At 44.4% G+C, this 21270-nt stretch overlaps 1 protein-coding gene across 1 annotated transcript in view; it reads right to left on the bottom strand.

Annotated features, from left to right (window-relative positions):
* LOC126457050 (esterase FE4-like) overlaps positions 1-21270 on the bottom strand; it is a 92458-nt gene that overhangs the window by 26244 nt on the left and 44944 nt on the right. The window contains exons 6-7 of the mRNA XM_050093044.1: positions 16620-16791; positions 10218-10390 (exon numbers count right to left, since the gene is read on the bottom strand). Of these exons, the coding sequence (XP_049949001.1) occupies positions 10218-10390; positions 16620-16791 (345 nt within the window). The remainder of the gene's footprint in view (positions 1-10217; positions 10391-16619; positions 16792-21270) is intronic.

Raw genomic sequence — 21270 nt, 5'->3', positions numbered from 1 at the left:
AATCTATACATTGAATACACGAGGGCTATTCGAAAAGTAAGGAACAATCGGTCGCGCAATTGGAACCAGTGAGAATCCCATGAAACTTTTCACAGATGTGCTGGGCAGTGTCTGTAGTATGCCCATAGATAGTGTCACATTCCTTTTTCAGTTCTGAGTGTCCAGTTAATGCATAAAGATGCCTAGAAAATAGTGCCTCTTGCCTTTTTCGTCAAGTCGGGGTGCCTGGCGAGAGATTTCCCCTGGTTTCATGCAACCCCACACAACATAACTGTCATACATGCCCTGCTGCGTAAGAAATTTGGCTAATATATTGAAATTTTCTTGGTTGGAGGTCTATCTGTCTCGAGAAAATTGAAGTGGCGATCGCACCGCGCCAGCGATAAAGCCAGAGTGAGATATCCACAACATTTCTCGTATTTCATAAACGGTTTGAAATATCGAAACGAGATTTTGGCAAATGATAGCACACAAAGCGGAGAGTATTTTGCCACGTGGTTATTGTGAAAAACTGCATTATATACCGTGTTATTCCACTAACAACAGACTTTTACGATGAAAGAATGTAATTTTTAAGAGTCAGTAACAGCTGGTGAAATGAGAAATGCTAGGGGTTTTGGAGAAAAATAAGTGAAGTAATTACATGTTTATTTTGTACCGAGGATGTGCTTCTTTATAAGATGCTGACCTTACTTTTTCTCAGTTCCTCAATAAACCACAGTTTCAGAATTCTCTCGCAACAGCATCTGCACAACATGTTAATGAGGTGAGACTGTGAAGTCTGCTGTGTTTCGGCAAAAGAAGCAAATTTTAACGTGGCAGCAAGAGAAATGTGTTCGGCTTTACTCAAAATTCCCTGCTCGTTACTCTTCTCTGAACGTTACAAATGGTTACAAACAAGGTGAAAATAAATCGCCGTATTTTCGGCGGAGTTCTTTTTAGAGAGAAGCTAAAGATGAGATAACAGATCTTTTTGAATGGTCACCGTGAAAATTTGGTCATGGAGAGGATCCACTTAATATTTACCAAGAAGTGAGTGTAGGCTTCAGTTTAGAACGGTACTTTCCTTCCAGCGCCTGGTATTTCCCGTACAGCGCTCTGCGCGACCCCCACCACTGCCGCTCTTCCCACTCTTCTGCAGGTGACTGCGTATCGAGCAGCCGTTGCATTTTGGGCACACTGTGGCATACAGCTCGGACTTGGCTCCCCCTAATTTTCATCTCTGCTCAAATGAATCACTGGCTATAAAGACAATTTTGGTATAGACAACGAAACCAGTGTAGAAAATTGTCAGAAAGCACAGAAGGTGGAGTTCATGTTGGTCAAGAAAGCCTTTAAAGACACAAACTCGCTATTATCAACACCTTAGTGTGTTTGAATATTGTCATGTGATAGGGCTATGAGAAGCTGAATGTTCCATCTGTGATACTAGAGAAAGACATGGCAGGAATGTAACCACTGTACATGGTTGGTGGCGGCAGTGATCAGAAAAGGTATGATCGCAAGAAGACCAGGGTCCTGACAGCCACTTGAGATAAGAAAATTGTGTTCGGCGAATGTATCTGGCGCATCATACTGCATCTGCAGAAGCAGTTGCCACCACAGTGACACAACGAACTGCTCCAAGTCGATTACTTCAAGCACAGCTCCGAGCCAGACGCTCTGTAGTGTGCATTCCACTGACCCTAAACCACCACTATTTGTTATTCCAGTGGTGTCAAGTGAGAGCTCACTGGATGTCTGTTGTGTTTCTCAATGAACTCTGGTTCTGTCTCAGTGCCAGAGATGTAACAAAATGTTCAAATGTGTGTGAGTTCTTAAGGGACCAAACTGCAGAGGTCATCGGTCCCTAGACTTACACACTATGTAAACTAACCTATGCTAAGAAAAACACACACACCCATGCCCGAGAGAGAACTCGAACCTCCGACGAGGGGAGCCGCGCGAACCGTGGCGAGGCGCCTGAGACCATGCGGCTACCCCGCGTGGCACTACGGAAGACCAGTCCAACGTCATCCACGGCCAGCATTAACCTTCGCTGCACTGACCGATTACGTGCAACAGGCCGGAAGTTCATCGCACAAACTGACATCCGCCACCTGTACAACACAAAGCGTTCACGTTTGCTTGCTTGCATTCAACATTCTGGCGCTTACACCGGTTATTAATGTAACCGTCTTTCACATTTGCAATTGATTATCTCGCACTAACATTAACGTGTGACCCTTTGAATATTTTACCTAGACGAACGTTTTCCCGAAATTTCATTACCTTATACTAATTATTTTTCGGTGATGCGATCTTTTTTGCCGTCAGTGTATATCTATCCTAATAAAACACTGCAAAAACCATCGTACCTGTCTGTTTGAATAAGCTATCCTCCAAAACTATTAAGGAGTTTTCATTAGGTTTTCACGGGTAACTTGAGAATAGCTTGCGGCAACGTGTAGTCCTTATTTCATCAAAACTGTATCACAGAAAAAAAATATGACAGGTTTTATCTTAAACCATCACCTCGGTTTGTTTTTATGTTTTAATACGTAATCTCGAAAACTACTACACTATTTTCCGTGAGATTTTTCACAATTAACTTAGGAGTAGCTTGGGGCAACATATAGGTTTCATTCTATCAAAATCGGATAAAGCAAATAAAGATACCGTAATTTAAAATTTTAAGAGCCTGATAAGCTTAGTGTTTCGATTTCTAGTGACGGCGTAGTACATCAAAGAACAATAGATGGAACTGTTATTTTCGTAGTACACCCAAGAACCAGTAGATGTCGTTGTAAAATATTTTACATCGCCTGTCGGTAGTTTTCGTCAGTGACAGAATTAAGCACCACTATCTTATCTTTAGAAGTACAAACTAACATTAAATTTACTTGGCTAGAAAATAAGGATTTACTGATTTCGCCTCGTGTATTAAAAACCTAATGAAACTGCTTTACTTTTTTCGATAGGATTCGTTTATATTACGCTTCCTGAGCCGGCCGTTGTGGTCGAGTGGTTCTAGGCGCTTCACTCTGGAACAGCGCGACCGCTACGGTTGTGGGTTCGAATCCTGCCACGGACATGGATGTGTGTGATGACCTTAGGTTAGTTGTTTAAGTAGTTCAAAGTTCTAGGGAACTGATGACCTCAGATGTTAAGTCCCATAGTGCTCAGAGCCTTTTGAACCTTTTAGACTCCCTGTCTCAGAAAAATGACTTAATTGCTTTATTGACAAAGTGATCCTATGAGGATTCCTGTTTTACGGAGTGAGTATGGAACCTTAAAAAGCGATGGTATGCAAAGATTCTTGCTTAACTTCCCTTAGGATGCAAGGACATATACTTAGTTGCTAAATTGTATGGGAATTTAATATATGTCTTAATCTCGGATATCCCTGCGAATTGTACCAAGGATCAGATTTTCGCTTCCTCGTTGCCACATCGCTAACTGTAGAGGTATGGAAAGCCAAATTACAGTAAATGATGAAGAATGTGAATTAAAAGGCCTCCACTGTTTTCATTTTTTATTTTGATTCTTTTAAAAGTTTCCTTAGTTTTTAACACAAAAACTAAACTATAGAATGTGTAGTATTTTTCGTTTATTTGTTACTGTGTGGTAAGAGTATGAACTCTTTTTCTGAACTACCGGTTGATGAAAGGGCAACATACAACTGACCATGCGAAAAACACACTGATCGTGTAGCATTTGGATATCTAATATTGAGCCTAGTTTATAGTTATTCCAAAAACGCACCCTTGATTGAAAAATGAAGTTGCTTAAAATGAATGGGTAAACCGGTTAGGATAATTCGTATATGGAATATTAGAAGGACCACTCCAGCAGCTAGATCTTTGAGGACGGTAGACAGACTGACATTAGTTCGCATATTTCTACGTGTGAATGAGTACCATCACAAAGTGCCAGACGATTCAGATTTCGTAACAGCATTCTAATCATAAGCCGATAAGCCATAAAAATAACTTTCTTGATACATAGGTTTTCAATTAAAAGTGACTGCTAGGAAAAAACGAAACAGAACGTTGCTGTCCATACAGTTTTTGTTTATAATTATGTACATGGTGAAACAATACGTAAATGCCCTGCCAACATAGCTTAGACCGACCGCAACAAAAAAACAGGAACCGCACGTTTTTCATAGCACAGCATTTTCTCTCTCACAGTTGTTTATAGCAGTTAAGCTATAGTTACATAACTGTCAACATGGCATTCCATGCAGTTACAGATCGTTAATGAGTTTCGGTGTTTAGTCAGATGAAGTTGTGAATTTTGAAATATAGAAAGCTCTAGATCGCGTAATTCCTTCCTAATCGTCACACGTTTCAAAATTTCGGCACCAGACTGATGGTATAAATTAAAGTTTAGTACAAAGCTCACGAATGTAAGCACATGAACTGAATATAATAAAAATCGCATCTCATGTAGGCATATTTGAAAGTGCTGTCGACTATCGAATAGGGAGTCACTGGTTCTATTCGATAGACGACGCCACAGTCAAAGATGCCCACATGAGATGAGATTTGTATTGTATTTAGTTTACGTGCTCGCTTTCGTGAGCTTTGTACTGAAGTTTGATTTTTATCTTTAGTGTGATGACGAAATTTTGAAACGCTTAATTGAGAGTTCTGCGATCAAGACCTTTCTACATTTCAAAATTGTGTCAGATACAAATGGAGGGAAAGGGCATGGTCCTACCTTGCACCACTATGCAGACAACGTGAACTAAAATTAATAAAAATGTATCTAAAAGTATTGGATACGTGACCCACCAAACCACATATGATATAAAGTAGACACCAAAGTAAACGCATATATGATCCGTGCGTCACGAAACATCAACCATGAAGTGGATCTAGTGAAAACAGCCAGAATAACAACGAGAACGTATAAACATACGTCGGAAAAATTTTCGACGGTTATCGTGTGATTTCCTGAGCACATAAGCAGGCTCCGCCGTGGCATTAGAAGATAAGGCCACGCCTACAAATCTGCGTTACGAGCCGCACGTGGCACAATATCTGTATTGGTGCGCACACTAACATTGCTATTACAAAATGAGATACAGGTGCCGCAGTTAGTACGGCAAGAAGCACACAGGTGGCGCGCATGACCGGCTTGATGCACATTTTCGGGAAACAAAAGTGCGTAAAACAAGTAATTGAAATCCCACAGTGCTTAGAGCCATTTGAACCTCGGCAGCTGTCACCCCTCTATTAAACGCAAACAGAAGAAAATGTTCCGATTTCTCCACTTGGCACTCCATTTTCTAGCGGCCACAGCTCGACTCACTGTCTCTCAATGACAATACATAAATTCAAACAGCAATAGTGATTTACAAATAAAAAATTAAAATCGATAAATAAACCCATAGCAATCAGATGGTTCAAATGGCTCTGAGCACTATGGGACTTAACATCTGTGGTCATCAGTCCCCTAGAACTTAGAACTAGTTAAACCTAACTAACCTAAGGACATCACACACATCCATGCCCGAGGCAGGATTCGAACCTGCGACCGTAGCAATCGCGCGGTTCCGGACTGAGCGCCTAGAACCGCTAGACCACCGCGGCCGGCTAGCAATCAGAATACGCACTTATGCACAGACATAATATTATTCATAATAAATCATGTATAGCGGGATTGTTAAAAGGAAGGTTGGACCCAAAGTGAAATGGACTGCGATTGGCTGGCGCAGTGACGTCACTATAGAAGCAAAGTGAGGCAGCGGCTGGCACATCTAGTGGCTCTTTTAAGCACACTTAACTTTTTATAAGTGCAATTATTAGTAATAAAAGTTTATTTACCTGTTTAGATGTTAGTAGTATATGAAGAATGCCACTGCCGGAATTTTTGCTTTTGAGTTGCTGCTTCCTCTTGCATTATTAGCTTCATATTGAGGAAGCGAATGCGAATGAAAAGTCTTGTTCTAACATATAGTTTGATTATTTGCGGTGGAAATTCATTATATTTGGTTTCGACGGTAGCTCAGATTGCTTTCACTGTATTTCTTTCCTTCGAAATACTTTCGAAACCGTTAAATTAATTAAAAATGAGCTCAAACTGCGACACTATGTAGCCAGTCATCTCTCGTAACCGGAAGCCAACTGCGAGATAATACCTGTACTACCTATACCAATTTTTTTCCGGCACGCTTGTATATTTTCCTTAATACTCTTTCCTGAATATCCTTATGCATTCTATAATCCCATGATAACGTATTATTGTCAATCAATCTTTGGGCATTCAGATTGCCAAATGCGTCATTTGCAACTTGAAAATTATTGCTGTTTGCTCTTCTTCGGGCATCAGGTACTTTATGGCTTTAGCAGTAGTACTCGAAATAAGTTGCATTGCTAAATAAACCCTTTGACGTTCTCTACCTATGACGTGGAGTTACGGACACAACTTGATTTCAGCCCATCTAATACGAGCAGTCTTTTTACAACTGATTTATTAACAGTTTTCCCGTTTGGAAGTCTTATTCCGTCATCGAGAAAGTAATTTCTCATTGATTTATATAAATAATGGAACCTGAAAACACCCAGATTCGTTTATTTTCATACGGCGGATACGGAAAACAGGAATTTGTCTCCGTCAAATTAAGATCTTCTCGCACATATCTATTTTTTGTGCCGAAGTCGCACACAACCGCAATAACATTGTAGTCAGCATTTTGTAGACTTTAACTTATCAACTGTTATTTGTGTGTTGAAGTCACAGTAGACTTCTAGCGTCTCTCTTCACCGCCCGCTGTGGCCGAGCAGTTCTAGGCGCTTCAGTCCGGTCGCAGGTTCGAATCCTGCCTCGGGCATGGATGTGTGTGATGACCTTAGGTTAGTTAGGTTTAAGTAGTTCTAAGTCTAGGGGACTGATGACATCAAAACAAACGGCGTACCTTAACAAGTAATGCGTCAGTGTGCGGCCCTACAACACTCACTATCTCTAAATGACAATACATCAAGTCAAACAGCAACAGTAAACTACAAATAAAAAATTCACCAACCTAATAATATAATGGAACAATGGTGAGCTTGTAATTGTTTGAAGTGGGCCTTGTTGTCGTCTTTTTAGGGGTTTGATGGTCTAGCGTCCACCCTAGGCCGCACATAATGCAAAAGATTCAAACACACACACACACACACACACACACACACAAAGAACACACAATCAGCCAAGTAAAAACTTCTACAGGGTATTACAAAAAGGTACGGCCAAACTTTCAGGAAACATTCTTCACACACAAATAAAGAAAAGATGTTATGTGGACATGTGTCCGCCGGCCGGAGTTGCAGAGCAGTTAAAGGCGCTACAGTCTGGAACCGCGCGACCGCTACGGTCGCAGGTTCGAATCCTGCCTCGGGCATCGATGTGTGTGATGTCCTTAGGTTAGTTAGGTTTAAGTAGTTCTAAATTCTAGGGGACTTATGACCACTGCAGTTGAGTCCCATAGTGCTCAGAGCCATTTGAACTATTTTTGACATGTGTCCGGAAACGTTAGAGCTCATTTTAGTTTCGTCAGTATGTACTGTACTTCCTCGATTCACCGCCAGTTGGCCCAATTGAAGGAAGGTAATGTTGACTTCGGTGCTTGTGTTGACATGCGACTCATTGCTCTACAGTACTAGCATCAAGCACATCAGTATGTAGCATCAACAGGCTAGTGTTCATCACGAACGTGGTTTTGCAGTCAGTGAAATGTTTACAAATGCGGAGTTGGCAGATGCCCATTTGATGTATGGATTAGTACGGGGCAATAGCCGTGGCGCGGTACGTTTGTATCGAGACAGATTTCCAGAACGAAGGTGTCCCGACTGGAAGACGATCGAAGCAATTGATCGGCGTCTTAGGGAGCACGGAACATTCCAGCCTATGACTCGCGACTGGGGAAGACCTAGAACGACGAGGACACCTGCAATGGACGAGGCAATTCTTCGTGCAGTTGACGATAACCCTAATGTGAGCGTCAGAGAAGTTGCGTAACGTTGACCACGTTACTGTAAGGAGAGTGCTACGGGAGAACCAGTTGTTTCCGTACCATGTACAGCGTGTGCAGGCACTATCAGCAGCTGATTGGCCTCCACGGGTACACTTCTGCGAATTGTTCATCCAACAATGTGTCAATCCTCATTTTAGTGCAAATGTTCTCTTTACGGATGGGGTTTCATTCCAGCGTGATCAAATTGTAAATTTTCACAATCAACGACGAGAATCCGCACGCAATTGTGCAATCACGTCGTCAACACAGATTTTCTGTGAACGTTTGGGCAGGCATTGTTGGTGATGTCTAGATTGGGCCCCATGTTCTTCCACCTACGCTCGATGGAGCACGTTATCATGATTTCATACGGGATTACCTGTGCTGCTAGAACATGTGCCTTTACAAGCACGACCCAACATGTGGTTCATGCACGATGGAGCTCCTGCACATTTCAGTCGAAGTGTTCGTACGCATCTCAACAACAGATTCGGTGACCGATGGATTGGTAGAGGCGGACTAATTCCACGGCCTCCACGCTCTCCTGACCTCAACCCTCTTGACTTTCATTTATGGGGGCATTTGAAAGCTCTTGTCTACGCAACCCCGGTATCAAATGTAGAGACTCTTCGTGCTCGTATTGTGGACGGCTGTGATACAATACGCCATTCTCCAGGGCTGCATTAGCGCATCAGGGATTCCATGCGACGGAGGGTGGATGCATGTATCCCCGCTAATGGAGGACATTTTGAACACTTCCTGTAACAAAATGTTTGAAGTCACGCTGGTACGTTCTGTTGCTGTGTGTTTCCATTCCATGATTAATGTGATTTGAAGAGAAGTAATAAAATGAGCTCTAATATGGAAAGTAAGCGTTTCCGGACACATGTCCACACAACATATTTTCTTTCTTTGTGTATGAGGAATGTTTCCTGAAAGTTTGGCCGCACCTTTTTGTAACACCCTGTATGTGCTTTTTGGTTCGCGTGGCTCTGTCGTGAGTATTTCAGTTTAAAACGGAAACTGAAACCGAGTCAGGTCGGATTACACGTAATGACTAGCTATCCTACATCGAAATCGAATCCCTAAATCGAAATAACCCAATGAAAATTTACAAAGCTTTCAGAGAGGTGTGTGGGAATAATGTATTGGATCGTAGCACAGTATCACGGTATCTACATGTTTCCGTGAAGGTCGGGTAAACACAGAGGACAACCCAGGAAGTGGGAGGGCAACAACAACCTCAGTTTACAGTTGTCAGGTTATTGTTAATGACGTTTTGACGGATGATCGACGAAATACATGTGAGGAAATTGCATGTGAGGTTGCAATGTCTGTCACTTCAATTTAAGATGAGAAAACTTGCTGGCAGATGGGTTCCGCGTGATTCAAGTGAAGAGCGGAAAGCAGGTAGAAAAATAATCGCAGAATAATTGCTTCAACGTTATCGAAGAGAAGGAGGACAGTTTCTGAAAAGAACTGTGCACTTGATGAGACATGGATACGAGGTTCTGAGTCAGAACTGAAATCTCAATCGTCATAATGGAAAAGTTCCTATTCTCCATGCCCGAAAAAAATTCCACAGCCAACAATCAAAAGTGAAACTGATGACAATGCATGCGTATGATATGAATGCACTCATTGCTACGTAAATAGAGTGCTCCAGGGGATGTCTGTAACAGGTGCGTACCACAAGCTGTTTCTGCAAAATATTTTGCGCCAGAAAATACGTCAAAGAAGGCGTGACATATTTACCTGTGGTGTTTGCACGATAACGCAAGATATTGCCTTACCAGTGAGAGAAAAGCTCGACAGATATGGATGGGAAATACTTCCTTGCACACCATACAGTCCTGATAAGAGCCTACCAGACTTTGATTTGTTTCCCAGATTGAAGGAGCAACGTGTAAAACGTTTCGAGACAAGTGATGAATCTTCCACTGAGGTGACCCGAATAATCAGACAACTCAACAATGGTCCTATCCGGAATACAGAAGTTGTCAAAACGTTGGGAAGTTGACATAAGCAAGAATGAAGGGCTGTAAAGTTATTTTCTAAAATAAATTATTTTCTTCATTTTACCTCACTGTGTGCAGAACGGAAAATGGCCAGCTTATTTTAAGATAATAGCAATTCCAGTGCGGATTTAATTGCTGGTAAAAAAAGTCTTAGAGTCTGACCTTCGTACAAGGCAAGTAGACAAGTCAGTGAGAAGGAAATTGTCAGGACTCACGTCGTAAAGCTGCTTGTCGGTCTCGGGCCCGATGTCGCGGTCGCCGAAGTAGAAGCGACGGATCTCCTCTGCCACGGCGTCCTTCTCGGATTCGCTGCATCTCAGGTCGACGGGAACCAACAAGCGGGGATTGCGCGCCATGTTGGACATCATGTCCGTCTCCACGAGCGCAGCTGCGGAGGAAGCAAAGGCTGAACAGCACCTGGCACATTCGTGTTGGTAGTAAATGTCAACGGCTTAGAAGTGCTAACGAACTACGCAGGGTAGTAATAGAGTTTAATTGTTCTTGTGGTCACCAGTCCGAGCACTGGTTTGATGCTGCTTTCTACGCTAGTCTAGCCTGTACAAGCCTCTCCATCTCTGCCTACTGTACAGCCTTGTTCCTATACAATTCTTACCCACCACACTTCACTGCGGCACCAAACAGACTATCCCTTGGTACCTCAGAATGTGTCCTACCATTCTCTTAAGTAAAGTTTTCTCGTAACTTTCTTATCTCCTCAATTCGATTCAGTAAATATACTTACCCTATCACCCCATCTAATAGCCAGCAATCTTCAGTCTTTTTCTTTTTCCTCCTCGGTTCAAGGATTAGGCTTATAGCCTGTTCTGATTTCACGTACGCAACCTTTTCCTGGGTCTTCCTGTATTTCTTTCGCCCTTACGTCCGTAGCCTATTACTTATCTGACTGTTCCTTCTGCTCCCGTTCTTTCAGTATGCTACTTCCATTCTGTTATCACATATTCTATTCTGTCATTCATGAAAAATATATTTCTTTCCTTATTTCACGATTCTTTATTTGATCTCTCAGTTGACATCCTGTTATTTTCCTTAGAAATTTCATTTCTCAGAGGACACACTGTCATTTTCCTTAAAAATTTATTTTTAGCTCTCTGTTATTTGCAGCTCACTGTTATTATTGTCCAGGTCTCACTTCCATGGACCACTGTAGGCGTTGCCATTACTTTGTCGAATTTTGTCTTTATGTCTCTCCTGGTTTTACTGGCAAATGGTCTATGTATAATGCCAGATAAAATTTAAATTTGCTTGTCTTATTGGAGATGCGTATTGATTTGTTATATTACATCCAAATAACTTAAAGCGAGGTACCTGATTTTCCACTTAGCATTATTTTGGAACGTACTGGGTATATTTCTTCAAAATCCATAACTTTGGTTTCAGTTCTTGATATTTTCTAATCAGAGAGCTTTCCTATTAAATCCAAACGATGTGGAGCAAATTGTAAATAGCCCTCGATCTTTTGTAAAATTATTTGGTCAGTTATAGGGTGTTCATTTTAATTGAAGACACTTAAATATCTCTAAAACTACTCATCGGATCAAAAACACTTATAATTCCAGTTTGTTTGTGTCGAAGGGGGACATCCAATAATACCACACTCAAGCCCCCACCCTACCCCGTGCGTGGGTGGCAACTTTGAAATCTTCATTGGGAACCCCCCGTTTTTATTGCTTATTACGATTCTACCGCGAAATCTACATACGTTTTGACTGAAGCATTTTCTGCGTTTCGACACAGATGGCGCTGTAATCGGAGGAATAGAAATGGGTACACAATCGCAATTTCTGACATGCAACTCAATGGCCCTTCAATATCCAATTGCACCGTGTTACCCCATCTCCATGCTGCAAGGGTAGGACAGGTGAGTATTTCATAACTTTTAATTGGAAACCCCATTTGCAACGTCGTATTCCATTGACATATCGAATATGGCCCTTCTGTGGCCGCGTAGCGAACTACAACCTGTCAGGTGGCAATCTGCGACCGGAGCTCATGTATCGTGCAGACGCTGAACAGACAGCGGCTCTGTACCATACAATACTTGCGCAGTGTTTATTGCCTGCAATCCTACATCCCATTTGGAGAACAGACGTGCAAGTGGACGGTTGCGACCAAGAAAAAATTGAAATGATCCTGATTTACGGATAACATGGGATAAATGTTGAAGCTGCTGTTGTTTTGTATGACTAGCGTTTCCCGGAGAAGGCTCGGTCACGTAAATTATGGCTCTGCACCCATTTCTATTCCTCCGATTACAGCGCCAAGGTGGGTGTAAGACTGCACCCTTATGGTCATCACCTGTTAACCGCTATTGATGCTCTTCTCTCTTTGTCTGTAGTAATTAAAATTTCGCTATTTAAATACAAACATTTTATTACTTGTATTAAATGCTTAGAATAACTTTGTCTTTCCATTACATACCGCTGTATATACCTGCCCCTCTGTCGAAGGCTTTTTCATAATCTACGAATGCAATACGAGTGCTCAGACTGTATTTTCGTATTTTTTCAATTATTTGCGGCACTGTTGTAATATTGTCACTGCATGGTTGTCCTCTTCTCAAAGCATTTTTCCCCATTTACTCTTTTCAGTACGTTATTATTTACTCATGCATATATTACTGATCTGTAATTTCGAGGCGGCCGCGGTGGCCGAGCGGTTATAGGCGCATCATTCCGGACCCGCGTGACTGCTACTGTCGCAAGTTCGAATCCTGCCTCGGGCATGCATGTGTGTGATGTCCGTAGGTTTGTTAGGTTTAAGCAGTTCTAAGCTCTAGGGGACTGATGACCTCAGATGTTAAGTCCCATTGTGCTCAGAGCCATTTGAACCATTTTTTTTTTTTTTTGTAATTTCCACAAGCATTTCTAATCGCTTTTGAGCGATACTACTTCCACCACTCCTCAAGAGTCGGCTGTCATCTTCCGTTTCAAACATTTATTCTTCTGCAGCATCGCATTTATGAAGTTTCAATTCTCTTCTTGTCTGAACTGTCTACCGCCCATGTTTCACTTCCGAACTAGGATTCGCACCAGACACATATTTTCAGAAAAAGTTCCTAAATTTATATAAGATATCAGCACTTTTTCTTTTTCAGAGACGATTACCTTGCTGCTGCCAGTCTACATTTTGTATCATCTCCGCCTGGTTCATCTTCAGCAGCGTCTCATTTGTTAATGTAATTTCCTCAGCATCACTGTGTTTAACTGAACCACTTACCACGTTTGTATTATTTGGTAATGTTTTTCTTATAACTTCTTCTCCAGACACTATTCATTCATTTCAACCGAACTCGTAAGGCCCTTGATGTCTCTGTTAGGTTTACAACCGTAAACCCCATTTCGATTTTTTTTCCTCTACTGTGTACATAGCCCGAATAACACAGGGGACAGGCTACAGCCTTGATCTCACTCCGTTCTCTACTGCTGCATCTCTCTCATAAACTCCAGCTCTTATAGCTGTAATCTGATATATGTGGGTTTTTTTAGATAAACTTTCACTTCGTGCTACTATTAGAAGCCTTGGTCTTGTAAATTGAGAAGCGATCACAATAAATCAGTTTTGGTTATTGATAATTTGATACCAGTGTCTGAGTTTAATTTGTACAGCACTGAAGATGATTACTATGTCATCGAAAATCGATTCAGCAGAAACATCAATATTACGGCCAACGCTGACCTTCCTTTTAATTTAACAATGATAATTGTTACAAACCAACAGACAGACACTGTAGCACATGCAGTGGTAAATAAATGGCTGTCAAAGTTCGATGTTCCAGAGATGATAACCCCAGCTCCTGTCAGAGCTGATGAAGCCGTTTTGTCCTTTGTTACATAACTGCAAACTGAGCTGTAGCCAATTATGTAATGTGTCGTTGTAGTGATGGCTATGTCGGAAAGGGGAGGGAGATTCAGTGAGCTAACAGCAACTGAGGATGGATGAAATACTGTGGAGCTGATGTTCCAGCATGTGGAGGATTGTCGTAGTGACCAAGACCACAGAGCTGAAGTAATAAGTGTGGTCTGGATTCTTCTTCGTACAACCTATGTCCATTTGGCATGCCCATCCACCTGAACTCCTTGTGTATCAGCTACCAGTCGGCCAGGTCAACAACAGGAATTAGGAATTACTTGATGTGACTAAAAAGAAACGAAAATCGTCAGCTTTATTTGATGCTAGAGATGTCAGTGAAGCAGTACACAGGGATACCACCAAGGCATAGTTTGAAAAGACTGTCCAGAACTGACGCAGCAGGCGTCGCCACCCAGGCCATATTATAAAGTTACCACATTTCTAGCTCTCACTGACACTGCGGAAGTGGGGAGTCGTGTGGAGAAACACTGATTGGGTCTGTTATACACTCTGCGTGTCGCTGAGCTCCTTTCTGTCCTATGTGGCAAGGACTGATAGACTGGCAAACCACTGGTGGATCTAACTGCCATAAATAATGCCCATTTTATCCAGTCTGTATCAGTTACAACATGCAGCCAGCTTTAAGAGAAAGTCTATGCCAGTCATCGTTCCAAAATAGGACATCCAGTTTCTGCTGTAAGACACTGTCTCAAATCGAGCTGGCACTGGGATCGAACTGGTGTTCCCCAGTACTACGCCATTTACCAGATGACTTCCAATGACTAGAGGTCGCCAGATTGTATTTCTTGGTTAACTTCTGAGCCTGCCTAGCTGCCTTCTACTGGCACACGCTGCTGCCACCTGTTTACCTTGCATGGCCACACTAACGCTGTAAGATGAGGTCACTGCTGTCCATGTCAGCATCAACGGTTCGTCTCCATACATTCCCAAGCATCCTGCATTAGCCTGTGCACAAGCCCGGCCATCTACTCCTGATGCCATCACATCTGCTTTCCGCACAGGCCAAAAGTCCTTTTCGGCGTTTTCTCGCCAACATACGAGGTGCATTCAAGTTCTAAGGCCTCCGATTTTTTTTTCTCTGGACTGGAAAGAGATAGAAACATGCGCATTGTTTTAAAATGAGGCCACGTTCATTGTCAATACGTCCCAGAGATGGCAGCACCGTACGGCAGATGGAATTTTACCGCCAGCGGCGAGAATGAGAACTGTTTTAAATACTTAAAATGGCGACGTTTTCCTTACTTGAACCGCGTGCAATCATTCGTTTTCTGAATTTGCGTGGTGTGAAACCAATTGAAATTCATCGACAGTTGAAGGAGACATGTGGTGATGGAGTTATGGATGTGTCGAAAGTGCGTTCGTGCGTGCGACAGTTTAATGAAGGCAGAACATCGTGTGACAACAAACCGAAACAACTTCGGGCTCGCACAAGCCGGTCTGACGACATGATCGAGAAAGTGGACAGAATTGTTTTAGGGGATCGCTGAATGACCGTTGAACAGATCGCCTCCAGAGTTGGCATTTCTGTGGGTTCTGTTCACACAATCCTGCATGATGACCTGAAAATGCGAAGTGTCATCCAGGTGGGTGCCACGAATGCTGACGGACGACCACATGGCTGCCCGTGTGGCATGTTGCCAAGCAATGTTGACGCGCAACGACAGCATGAATAGAACTTTCTTTTCGTCGGTTGTGACAATGGATGAGACGTGGATGCCATTTTTCAATCCAGAAACAAAGCGCCAGTCAGCTCAATGGAAATACACAGATTCACCGACAGCAAAAAAATTTCGGGTAACCGTCAGTGCTGAAAAAATGATGGTGTTCACGTTCTGGGACAGCGAGGGCGTAATCCTTACCCATTGCGTTCCAAAGGGCACTACGGTAACAGGTGCAACCTACGAAAATGTTTTGAAGAACAAATTCCTTCCTGCACTGCAACAAAAACGTCCGGGAAGGGCTGCGCGTGTGCTGTTTGACCAAGATAACGCACCCGCACATCGAGCTAACGTTACGCAACAGTTTCTTCGTGGTAACAACTTTGAAGTGATTCCTCATGCTTCCTACTCACCTGACCTGGCTCCTAGTGACTTTTGGAGTTTTCCAACAATGAAAGACACTCTCCGTGGCTGCACATTCACCAGCCGTGCTGCTATTGCCTCAGCGATTTTCCAGTGGTCAAAACAGACTCCTAAAGAAGCCTTCACCGCTGCCATGGAATCATGGCGTCAGCGTTGTGAAGAATGTGTACGTCTGCAGGGCGATTACGTCGAGAAGTAAAGCCAGTTTCATCGATTTCGGGTGAGTAAATTAGAAAAAAAAAGCGTTGGCCTTAGTACTTGAATGCGCCTCGTACTGCTGATAGCTGGATGCCGTCGGGTACCGTCAGCTTATGCCATGAAATGGCTACGCCAGCAAAATGTGAGTGCTGTGTTCAGCATCCTAGACGCACACCAAGGCTGATGTTCGACCCTGTCCAGTGGCTCGAACAACACCACTATTGTATATGGAGGAGTAGATGATGGTCACCTTAGTCCTGTTGATATGCCAGTGACTATGGAGAGCTGAACGACGTCTTGATCTCTAAAGAACGCTTCTTGCACCCACCATAGAGCAAGGTCTCTGCAGCGTGGTAGACGATCGGCAGTTAAGATCGTCAACGCAGTAAGGTACGTCAATATTAACACAGCTTCATTCTCAGCCCCCAGTACTTCCTCTCTACGCACCTGTGGCAGTTACTGACCCTTCGAAGTCGCAGACGCCGGCGATGAACGGCACCGCCTCGAAATCTCCACTGAGCATGATGTCCGTGGGATGGCGAGTCATGAACGCTCCCCCCTCAGCGTCTGGAGCCTCCAGCGTGCCCGCGAAGTTGAAGATCCAGCAGCGAACCTTGTCCTGGAGACACACAGAGGTCCGCTGAACCCCACAGAGTTGACCATACCACTCATGGCCAGGAGTGTATACTACTAGTGTGCCCAAAGACGCCAAGCACAATGAACATCACTAGCTACACTCCTGCATTTTTACAAAACGTTAGTCAATCCCTCTGAAAGAGCATACCAGTCGCTTTGGAGCGCTGTAGTTGGTGTAGAACTGGGAATGGTATAAGGTGCTCATGTAAGCCCCCTTGCATCCCTCTCTGGCTAAGTCGGGGCAGTGAGGTGGTTTGTGTACCTGTCAACTGGGTGGAATCAGCGCAACAACAGATGAGCCGACATGTTTGGACGTATCACGATGTGAATGAACTTGCTCGACTTGTATGTGTATCAGTGCAGGTGAATCATCGTGTACATAAAGCTTGATGCACCACTTGTGGCCACATAACTTGGTGTGAGAATATTGGTCGTAAGAAGAACCCGACAGAAGGACAGGTAACGTCAAGCCTTGTCAAAGATAATCATTTCCAAACTTAACAGCAGTTGCAGCTATCAGTGAATACAGTTCCATCTCTAATAGATTGCGCGCCAAGATTGCGAAGGGAACTGGATGCAATGGATATCTGGAGTCGGGCACCTCGCAAAAAGCCGCTCCTCACAGAGACAAAAGCTGCACGTCTTCAGTGGGCGAAGCAACACAGAAAGTGGAAAGTAGCCGACTGGAGGCGTGTAATGTGGTGCGAGTAGCTATGGTTTTTCTTCTTGTTAAGTGATTAAAAGATGCTGACTGCACCGGAAGCTCAATGAGACGTCTAACCTGCAGTTAATGCTGTTGTTCAGACAAGGGCTGGTTCTGTGATAGTAAGGGGCTGTTTTCTTATCATGACTTGCGCCGACTCATTCATGTTACGCGGACATGACGTGTTTGAGCCGTGTGTGGCTCGTGTTCGTGCCATATCTCATTTGACATCCTGTTTTTACTGTACTGTACTATCACCTCGTTATATTAATTTCAAATACTGGTGTCACTGAGCCACCTTGCCTGTCCTTTAGCGGCACTTATCGATATAAGCCATGGCGTATTATCTTCGCTGGCTGCTATTACTTCCCGGTTGTCGTATGTTTGGGGTTAGTTCGGATCAGCCAGTGAGTTGGGAGGCGCTAGCAGTGCAGTTCGGACCTATAGTGTTTGACTTAGGACGCGGCAGAAGTTCAGTCGCGGAGCGCCTGCAGTAAGGTCCGGATAGCCAAGACTCGCCCGATGCTTGCCGATACAAATCACTTGAGTGGTTGGTCGTCGGTCGGTCGTCTTGTCGGACGACGTGTATGTTGGTCGGCGATCGCTTATGGGTTGCCTGCGTGTACCGACTCGTGATTCGTCCTTGTTATTGCAGTCGCTGCCGTTAGTATCATCTAGTCCTTCGTGCAAGTGTTCGTGAAACTGTGTGTAACTTGTGATGTCGACTGCTCAGTTGTTTTAGTGCTGTCTGCATGTTGATGTGTGGCAGTCGGTCGGTTGGCGTGGAGTAGCGAGGAAATCTCCACAGGGCATAGTGTGGCCAGGCCTAATGGCGGTCTCTACACAGTGTCGGAGTGTGTGGGGCTGTCCACATTGCTACGAGCTCCGTGGCTCACCGACTCTGGACACGAAAGTTTGGATTTAATTTATCAGCAAGTCAAGACTGTTCACATTGTGCCGTCTGGTTCTCGTTGTTGGCTGTTGGGACGTCCAAGCGAGCAACAACGTGTGTGTTCAGAAATGTTCAAAATGTGTGTGAAATCTTATGGGACTCAACTGCTAAGGTCATCAGTCCCTAAGCTTACACACTACTTAACCTAAATTATCCTAAGGACAAACACACACACTCATGCCCGTGGGAGGACTCGAACTTCCGCTGGGACCAGCCGCACAGTTCATGACTGCAGCGCCCTAGACCGCTCGGCTAATCCCGCGCGGCAACAACGTGTGTGTTCGAGTTGGCAAAGATTTAGCCACCGTCCGGTGGAGTCTAACTGTATTTGGTTATTTGCAATTGAAGTGCACCAGCGGAATTTTCTGCCTTGTGCCCGTTAACGTTCCGGTTACCTGCCCTGGCCGTTGACGTAAATTCAGGCAGTGTCCTTTCCTCACCATTTTGTCGCTGTCCAGGACGTTGTGTAGTTTGACAGTTTAATGTATGCTTGGTTGTGGGTGTCATGCCTTTTACGTTTAGCATTGAACTCCCGGTTGTGTGCTGGTCGAGTGGAGCGCAAGTTACCTTGTCGGTGGGTCCACTGACTGTCTTTTGGTTGGATTGTCGTCGGATCGAGAATGGTTGGGCCGACTGCCTGTCTCACCTAAGTGATCGTTACTATTTCAAGTGCTCGCCGACTCCCGAAGCTTTTAAGTGCCGTTAGCTGCACTGCCTTTTCTTATTTTCTGTCGTGTGTATTTGTATGGCTCATAGCCGACGGTTTTGAATTAAAGTTGAATTGTTTTTAGTGGTGTTTTAACTCATGGGCCTTCAGCCGCTTTAAAATTAAAATTCCTATCCTTATCGTTTGGGCCTTTAGCCTGATTAAAATTTGTTTATGGATAAAGCCTCGGTCCTTCTGCCTACTAAAAATTATTTTAGTTGCGTTTTGAGTCATGGGCCTTCAGCCGTTTTAAAGTTAAAAGTTTCTTGTTTGTCAGGTGTTAGATTGCTTGGGCCTTCAGCCTGATTAAAATATTGTTTATACACTCCTGGAAATTGAAATAAGAACACCGTGAATTCATTGTCCCAGGAAGGGGAAACTTTATTGACACATTCCTGGGGTCAGATACATCACATGATCACACAGACAGAACCACAGGCACATAGACACAGGCAACAGAGCATGCACAATGTCGGCACTAGTACAGTGTATATCCACCTTTCACAGCAATGCAGGCTGCTATTCTCCCATGGAGACGATCGTAGAGATGCTGGATGTAGTCCTGTGGAACGGCTTGCCATGCCATTTCCACCTGGCGCCTCAGTTGGACCAGCGTTCGTGCTGGACGTGCAGACCGCGTGAGACGACGCTTCATCCAGTCCCAAACATGCTCAATGGGGGACAGATCCGGAGATCTTGCTGGCCAGGGTAGTTGACTTACACCTTCTAGAGCACGTTGGGTGGCACAGGATACATGCGGACGTGCATTGTCCTGTTGGAACAGCAAGTTCCCTTGCCGGTCTAGGAATGGTAGAACGATGGGTTCGATGACGGTTTGGATGTACCGTGCACTATTCAGTGTTCCCTCGACGATCACCAGTGGTGTACGGCCAGTGTAGGAGATCGCTCCCCACACCATGATGCCGGGTGTTGGCCCTGTGTGCCTCGGTCGTATGCAGTCCTGATTGTGGCGCTCACCTGCACGGCGCCAAACACGCATACGACCATCATTGGCACCAAGGCAGAAGCGACTCTCATCGCTGAAGACGACACGTCTCCATTCGTCCCTCCATTCACGCCTGTCGCGACACCACTGGAGGCGGGCTGCACGATGTTGGGGCGTGAGCGGAAGACGGCCTAACGGTGTGCGGGACCGTAGCCCAGCTTCATGGAGACGGTTGCGAATGGTCCTCGCCGATACCCCAGGAGCAACAGTGTCCCTAATTTGCTGGGAAGTGGCGGTGCGGTCCCCTACGGCACTGCGTAGGATCCTACGGTCTTGGCGTGCATCCGTGCGTCGCTGCGGTCCGGTCCCAGGTCGACGGGCTCGTGCACCTTCCGCCGACCACTGGCGACAACATCGATGTACTGTGGAGACCTCACGCCCCACGTGTTGAGCAATTCGGGGGTACGTCCACCCGGCCTCCCGCATGCCCACTATACGCCCTCGCTCAAAGTCCGTCAACTGCACATACGGTTCACGTCCACGCTGTCGCGGCATGCTACCAGTGTTAAAGACTGCGATGGAGCTCCGTATGCCACGGCAAACTGGCTGACACTGACGGCGGCGGTGCACAAATGCTGCGCAGCTAGCGCCATTCGACGGCCAACACCGCGGTTCCTGGTGTGTCCTCTGTGCCGTGCGTGTGATCATTGCTTGTACAGCCCTCTCGCAGTGTCCGTAGCAAGTATGGTGGGTCTGACACACCGGTGTCAATGTGTTCTTTTTTCCATTTCCAGGATTGTAGATAACGCCTTGGGCCTTCCGCCTACTAAAAATTATTTTAGTTGTGTTTTAAGTCATGGGCCTTCAGTCGTTTTTAAATTAAGGATCTTCGTCTTTCGAACATCACACTGTTTGGGGCCTTCAGCCTAATTGAAGATAAGGCCTTCTGCCTTGTGTTTTTAGTTAATTTTACCTTGAGTCTTAAATCATGGGCCTTCAGACGTCGTTAAATTAAGGTTGTTGCTTTTCAAGTATTCGATTTTGGGCCTTCAGCCAAATTGTAGAACTTATTAACGTGAGGCCTTCTGCCATCTAAATATTCTCTTTGGCGTCTGAATTTTGAGTTAATGGCTTTTAGCCGTTTTTTTAATTAAA

The sequence above is a fragment of the Schistocerca serialis genome, chromosome 1, assembly GCF_023864345.2.
Source record: "Schistocerca serialis cubense isolate TAMUIC-IGC-003099 chromosome 1, iqSchSeri2.2, whole genome shotgun sequence".
Lineage (NCBI taxonomy): Eukaryota > Metazoa > Arthropoda > Insecta > Orthoptera > Acrididae > Schistocerca > Schistocerca serialis.
Note: the sequence above shows the minus strand (reverse complement) of the source record. Positions and strands in the feature narration are given on the sequence as shown.